This window comes from Athalia rosae, chromosome 5, assembly GCF_917208135.1.
Source record: "Athalia rosae chromosome 5, iyAthRosa1.1, whole genome shotgun sequence".
Lineage (NCBI taxonomy): Eukaryota > Metazoa > Arthropoda > Insecta > Hymenoptera > Athaliidae > Athalia > Athalia rosae.
In genome coordinates, this window is record NC_064030.1 from 7,442,709 (window position 1) to 7,450,354 (window position 7,646).

At 43.5% G+C, this 7,646-nt stretch overlaps 1 protein-coding gene across 1 annotated transcript; it reads right to left on the bottom strand.

Moving 5' to 3' along the window:
* Positions 1–3,761: 3,761 nt before the first annotated feature.
* Positions 3,762–7,215, bottom strand: LOC105685859 (CD82 antigen-like). The gene is made up of 6 exons (XM_012400296.3): positions 6,627–7,215; positions 5,428–5,646; positions 4,906–5,088; positions 4,588–4,800; positions 3,998–4,205; positions 3,762–3,903 (listed from the first exon to the last, which is right to left on the bottom strand). Exons 1-6 carry the CDS (start codon positions 6,687–6,689, stop codon positions 3,851–3,853), a joined length of 939 nt encoding a protein of 312 aa, XP_012255719.1. The 5' UTR covers positions 6,690–7,215; the 3' UTR covers positions 3,762–3,850.
* Positions 7,216–7,646: the final 431 nt, after the last annotated feature.

A 7,646-nucleotide genomic window follows, 5' to 3' on the forward strand; every position in this document is an offset into this window, starting at 1 on the left:
AGATCCTTTTTTTTTTACCCAGAATAACCAGCGGGGATGGGCCATTATTTCCTACAACTATAGAAAATACCACACTGTACGAACGGAACATCCTTGGCTCAGGGTCCTGAGACGCGGAGGCTGAACAAAATTCCAACTGTCTTACATGGAATTTTCTTCGTGTTCATATACGTAGTTAGTTTTCCGCCTCTTCGTGGCCGCGGTCAAACCGAACTGATCCGGCACATGTCCAATGTCACGCGCCCGCAGGACCTTCGAGGATCCTCGTCATTTTACACTAGTTATTTATTTCAAGTCGTTTCATTGTCTCGGCAAGGGTGTAACTTTGTTCATTTTGACGAGACAAAAAAGGAAAACTTCTCTGGTTACGTACTCCGGTCCGCGGGGCCAATACTTCTTGTGTACAGTTGCGCTTCTGCACGTTGCACAACTTTCCCTTTATTATTGCTATTCGAAAAATATCTCCGTGCTTCGTCTGGAATATGTTCGGTGTCCGATGACCTGTTGCCGGGGTACCGCATTCGGCAGGAGAGTCTTGAATAGACTTATGTCACTGCGTAAGAAAAACAAAAAGAATCTTACAACTCCCGAAATTAATATTGATTTCGGATATTCCAATGGAAAGTTGAATCATTCGATTTCTTTGATGTGCTAAACGCGGAAGAGTCATGCAATACGACGGGCACAGTTGCTGACAGTAGGCGAGTGGGTGCAGGGAGCGTATATCGGTTACCGATATACGTATATATATATATATATAGGTGAACACTTTCATCCAGGTCCTTAAGACTCCTGCAGAGCCCCGTTTGAGTCCCTAGCAGATTGTGAAAGTTTACATAATTTTCTCGCCAGCTCGCTCCTAGAAAGACATTGAAACTCTCTGGAGGACTTGCGCCGCATGGGAAGGACCCTCGTCGTCCTGCAAAATATCAAAGGCTCGCGGGGGAAATTGAAAGGCTTTGTATGGAAATAAGAATGTATCGACTGCCCCCGACAGCCGCTCACATAGGACGTTATATGCCTGTACCTAAATCGTGCGTTTAGAATACTTCCTACGGGAGCAAAACAAAAAAGAAAGAAAAAAAAAAAAAAACGAAATAAATAGGCGTTTCAAAGATTGAGAGCCTTCCGTTCCGTTTTTTTCTCTTTCTTTCTTCCTTCCAATTTATTCTTGGCTCCCAAAGACAAAACCTTTCTTCATCTACATATACATATACCCATGTAAATACCGTACGCACTCTTCACCGAGAAAAAAGAACCACATTTCAAATGATCCAAAAAATATAGAACGTATCTCATTATCCCGCGGTGCAATTGACCGGAAGAACTACATGGTTTGGGGAATTTAAAAATTTCATTTCGAACGGGATTATACCCCCTTCGAAATTCTGACTGATATAATCTTGTTAAATGATCTCGGCAGCGACCACAACCCTTTCTTCCCAATCATCCTTCCTCCCCACAATGGCTAGCTACCTGCTCTTCCTAATGCGGGGCAGGATCAGATTCTCAAGTACAACGGACTAACCGGAAGCTCTTGTTACCAGCGTCATTATTGTAATTTTTCAATAGTGCACACATTCAATATAATCGTCGAGTCTGATCGTTTCAAAGAAGTATGAAAATCGTATTCAGAATTTTTTTTTTTTTTTTTTTTTTTCTAATGACATTGAACGATTATACCTGCAACATATGTAGCTTGAAGAATCAGGTCCATATATCCTTCGGATGATCTGAGCGTTTTCTGAAGTTCCAAAAATACTCGGAGGGTAGTGCGGTGGCAGCACCTATCGACCATATAAATTGCCCTAGCTGTTATGTTACTTCGAGCGAGAATATATTTTCTCAATGAAGTTTGGCTCATATAATTTTTATGCGCACGCTTACAAATTGTGTAATCTACAAGTTTCCGATCGATAGGCTATTATACTACAATATCGGTTGATAAGATCACTTATAATGAATCGCATCATTGTACGACACCCTTAGCTATTACTTCCAATCACATGGTCAGTTTTTTGATAAAAATTCAAACATCATAGCGATACAATCTTGTCTATGACGTTGATAATTTATTAGGTAACTTGATCGAATGTGCATGGAAGTAATAAAAGAATTAACGAAAGCTTCGCATCGGTATCACAAATATAAAAAATGGATATCGGATACGCGGTGATATATTCGCCAGGGACTCATATTTATTGAAAAAAATCTGGGCGCCGTATTATGTAAATATTAATTAAAATAATGTAAGCTATTCTAAAGCCTAGGTGCAAAAGTCTTATTGTTAGTAGGCTAATACCGAATTTCGCTGAGGAGAAAAAAAAAAAAAAATACACTCTTCGAATCGCCTAGATTATTCATGGTGATAAAATCAAGGTTCGATATTTCACGAGTCGACAAAAGGTCTACCTCACCACATCATATTAGTTGCCTCTTTGGATCTGGCCAAAGGGTTCAGGCAAAGAGTAGTCAAGACCTTGACGGCTTCATCTCCGTCATCTCTGGCGTAAAGTGTTCTTCTCTTAGCACTTCCTCTTTTTAAAGATCTTCTGCAAAAGCTACCGGAAATTGGAGACCTTCTCTTGGCCTCAACTTTCGCAGACCTGAACGTAGTCAGACTGGATCCTGCATCTATAGAAGAATCTCGGGATTGCCTAGAAGGAAAAGTGTTCATCTTGTTAGTCTTGAACGAAGGTCGTCGTTGGTTTTTCCCCTGTTTTCTCGGAGTTCGACTACCGTCCGGAGCAGAAATCAATCCGAATGCGGGATTTCGGTCTGCCGAAGATCGTCGCAATTTCGACGTGTATTTCTTGGGACTTTTGAATGCCGTTACTTGACTCGGATGCTGCGGCGCTCTTCTCTTCGGATTGGTACGGCTTCTACCAACGGGGACAGCAAGAGGAATTTTCGGCACGGGGCGTAAGGTTGCCACGATTCTTCCCGAAGAACGATGTGATCCTGGAGTCATTTCAACCTGCGTTGGCCAAGGCGCGATGACGGGGAGTCCGCAGGCGTTGTGCATTCCGACAAGGGGCACCCCGAGCTGCCGTTTTCTCGAAGTATCCGCGTTACTTCGACGTTTCGGATCCCGCGTATTTCCTTCGTAGACGGAAATCTTCTGTACGACGTGACCGCGCTTGAGATCCACCCTGTCGTTCTCTTTGATTCTTCCGACGTGATCTTCGAACTGGTCGTTCCTCCGGTGATGTCCATGTTCGTTTTTTAACGGATCCCCGGCGTTCCAACGCGTCTCTTTATTAGGGTAATCGGAATCCCGCGGTTCCTCGCAGGATTCTTTTGCCTGTGGATTTTGGCTGACCGGATCAGAGATTTTCGCGATTTTTATGCTACTCTTCTGCACACGAGGAATGAGATTCGCGCGTTGTTTCAGCTTGTTAGTTAGACGCAACGCTTTCTCGGGCTCGGAGACCAACGATTCAAACTGCTGATGCGGAAGTACCGATTTTCTCAGGGTGCCAAAGTTCACCGCTATCGAAGCTTGGTAATCTTTGATTGGAATACTTCGCACCGTCCCGCCACCTTGAGGTTTTTTCAGTTTTATCACCGCTTCTTCAATCCCTATTTTTTTTACATCATCCCCGTGTCTGTCGCGAATCGGGTCTCTCCTCTGGATCAAATCCGGGGGTGGTTCCGCCGCCCTCACATCGATCGCTCTTTCCTCGTAAAACTGATCGCCTTTTATTACGAAGTCCAATCCGTTGGAAGGGTTTTGCCAATCTTCGATCACGCTGTGTCGTTTTTTGTTACCAATCACGTTCTCCTCTGGATCCGTTTGCACCCCCTCCGTTCTGTACTTCCCGTGCGTCTCGCTGTCCCCTAGCCGCCTTCATGATTTCGCACCAAAAGTCGTCCCCGTCATGTGCATCCTGTTCTCGATTCCTGAATGTGAAAAATAAAAATCATGTTCATCCGGATTCTCGACATGGTATCGATAAAATCTGCAATAGAGATCAGGATCCACGCAATGTCTAACCATAGTCGTGATCAGCTTCGTTGAATGGCCCTAGAGTCTGGGTAGAAGTGAAGGTCGATGGTTGGGGCTGATTTTCTTTCTGAAGTTTGGAACAGGCGAGAAGAGTGCTGAGCAAGGCGCACAATTCTACGAGTACTACCGCCAGTCCGACTCCAAGTAAAATGAGCGCTTGATCCTGAGTCCATTTTTCAATCAGCCCGATGCATCCCTGAGTGAAAGCGAAAATATTTGGATTCGGAAAATGCGGGCATGTTATTATGATCATCGTTCTCATTAGAAGAAAAAAAAAAAAATATCGCTGATATTTCAAAACACGCTGTAGAGACACGTCTGTATTTAACCATTCTATTGACTGCAGGCTCCGCTTTGAAAGCCCGCAGTGAAATGTATTTCAGATATTATTGATATTTCCGACGCCCGCATTCGCGTTATCTACTCGCCGTTTCGAAGTGAAACGTTATTGTGAGAACGTCAATGCGTAGTTACTGAAAAAACAGAAGTTACACTCCCGATAAGGACTGTCGGGCATTCAAAAGTTTCCTCATTCATCGAAAGGCGCCAATGAAAGTAGAGTTCTCATTCATAATCACCTGGGTGTGCCGCGCGTGCTGATGTTCGGCAGGATTCAAAGTTTGGCACAGAGTCAAATTAGTCGGTTCAGGATTCAAAAATGAGTCGAATTGCAACGTGTTGTTCAACGTGCAACAACTTAGAGGAACGACCAAGTCGCGACGACCAACTTCTTGCAGACGCCACCAAGAAGTACCGTAGTTACTGCTCCCGTTGATGCCGCAACAGGAGAACTGGAACGAAGGAAAAATCAAAATTCGAAATCTCCATTACAAATCACAGCTGAAATGCTACGATAAAAATTTCAACAATTTGGTCTCGGATTACGATTCACCGACCGAAGTTTGCGCCAGATCCAGGGCAGCTGTGAATTGTTCTTTTCCGGGTACCGCGTAACTCCGTTGAAGTGCACGTACGAGACGTGTCGTCCTGACATCCACACCGAGAACGTGAGGCCAGAATACGGCCAGAACGCAGACGGTGCATTCTCCGAGTAGGAGCAAAATTATCAGGACCACATACTGTGGAGCAAAGTTAAAGGTGTCAATGGAAATGAGAAATATTGAATGAGATTCGCGCGAGGGAGGATAGGGAATCAAAGTGCACGCTAGTTTTGACGAATAATTTTTTTTTCTACTATTTTCTTCACCCGCAGGATATAGAGAATAACGGATCGTTGGGTCTCGACTGCTATAGCTGAACAACATTTTACGCGTTTCGGTGGACGGCGTATACCAACTTCCGGATCACCCGAGCGTGACCGTTGGTTTACTGTATAAAATTTTCGGGAAATTTATTCACGAGCGTTAATTCGTTTCATTTTTTTTCTTTTTTTTTTTTCTTTTCGTCGACATACTTACAGTTGCGGTAATGCAGTGATTGTACAGGCAAGATACCCAGCATCCCAGAAGACCAGTTGCGGCCATCAAAAATCCCACCGCTACGATGGCGAAAGCGAGATAGTAAAAAAGCGGCTGTTCAGGGGTGGTGTCGCCTGGACCGAGCAGACGAGATAGCAGAACTCGTTCGCCATCCGCGAGCAAAAGTGCTCCCAGAGAAATAAGAACGAATCCTGAAATCTGTGGGAGATGAAAATTCATCAGAATACGTACATTGACCGAAATAAATTTATTAATATAATAAAGAAAACATTAATGAAATTATCAACCTACTTATTGCTCGTTTTTAAAAAATGAAGAGTAATAAATCTATTCAGTCCACATGGTAAACGACGTGTGTTGTTCAAAGTGTTTGATGTAAAAAGAAAGTAGTTGAAACAGAGGTGAAACGTCGGAAAAAGTAACGCCCATTAATTATCGAATATACAATTGTAAAAATGGTGGTCACCCGGGCTACCGTTAAAGCCGTATCGGCAAATGATCATAATTCTTTCAGTTATAGAAATTGCACATATCACGGTCCTCTGTAAGCCATCGATCATGTGTGTAGATACATGCATAGGTATACGCTCGCTCGTTCGTTCATTCATTCCAGTTACATCCGAGCTACATTCGACCCCACGTATTATATTCAAATCCTGATTGCACACGGATACCGCATACATACCTACGCACCGGTAATGAATAGGAAACCAACTGGCGTTGCTTTACAAAAAAAGACACAACATGCAAGAGCTGTAATATACGAATATCCTGACTGAAGGTTTCGACAGATGTTGTATTCTCGTGGCGTCAACGCGAGTATAGTAATAAAAGAATGTGAAGAAATAAGTTGATAAATCGAATGGAATAAATAAAGTATTTCTGGTTCTAAATTTTTTTTACTCTAAAATAACAAGATCAACGGTGAATTTGCTGCACGCGGACTCGCGGGTAGTAACAATCATGTGGTTTCCAGACTAAATTTTACAGTCCTACTATATTGAGGTAATTATAGGAGAGATTTAATGAGAGCTGCGATTCAGATACCGTTATATCGCTCGCGCCTCGATAGTTAGGACCCGTAGGTACGTACGTACGTACGTATGTATGAACGTACAAAATTAAATACAATAGGTACTGTACTTGCGATGCGTAATCTCTATGGTTCGTCAACTCACCAAGAATATAATATTCGAGCAGCACAAAAATGCCCGGGACGCGCTTAGAGATTTTGTCTTCATCGTGCGGGCGCGGCGAGAGCAATTTTCAAATATATCCAATGATCATAATTCCCGCACCGTTGATTTTTATACCGCGAACTTTGAATTTGCGGAAAATTTCTCTGGTCCGAAAGTCCAATGACTAGGGTTTCGAGTTATCCTCAACGATACCCATTGTCTGTGATACGGACGGGGATTTGACCTTCAAATTCAAACGCACATCTTTTATCTCATCGACCGATTCGTATGGAAGGATAATCGGAGAGCTTGTAAGTAGGACCAATGAACTCTATATGTACACGTGACGGTCAGGTGCAAAGTTTTGCAGTTTTTTCTTTTTTTTTTTTTTTGCTACGGAATAAACTGACCACCAGCAGAATACCGGGCACTGGAAACTCGGACACTCGTGAAAAGCCAATGCACCACTGAAACCGAGGTAGTTCTACCACCAGAGCCTGCGGGTGCGCGATCCTTCGAGCGCGACATACCGGATACAGGAAGGAAGGAGTGGGGCTCGAAGGGGGTCTCGGTACGTCTGCGGGCACGGGCTACGATTGAGGGACTATGTAATTATTCTTGTACGCAGGTATAAACATGTGCGTATGCAGTGAACATGGTGGGGTCCCCCCGTAGCCCTACGCTCGAATAAAACGTGCCAAGCCCGGGCAGCAGGTGAAAAGGATGTGTTCGATGGTCAGCTTTTGAATTCCCACGGCGCACCTTCTGTGATCATTGACGTTTATCTATTTTTCATTGTTGCAAAGAAGTAGATTGTAATCAACAGCGTGAAGTATCACTGCGAGTATCGGGGCCTGTTACAGAGTCGCGCGATTCGCCGGAATTCGGCCCCGCATGAACGTTATAGGCTTTTTTTTTTTTACCCATAATGAGATTTCATTATTGTTCAGTTGTGAAAAAGTCTAAATGGTTCCGATTATTTACTACTGAATCGTATTTGCATGATAAATCAGAGACCTG

Excerpts from the sequence above, each read along its gene's own strand:
- LOC105685859 (XM_012400296.3), bottom strand. The coding sequence starts at position 6,689 with ATGAAGACAAAATCTCTAAGCGCGTCCCGGGCATTTTTGTGCTGCTCG. Across the intron at positions 5,089-5,427 it reads ATCACTGCATTACCGCAACT|TATGTGGTCCTGATAATTTT; the intron begins GTAAGTATGTCG and ends TTTGCTCCACAG. Across the intron at positions 3,904-3,997 it reads CGAAGCTGATCACGACTATG|GAATCGAGAACAGGATGCAC; the intron begins GTTAGACATTGC and ends TTTCACATTCAG.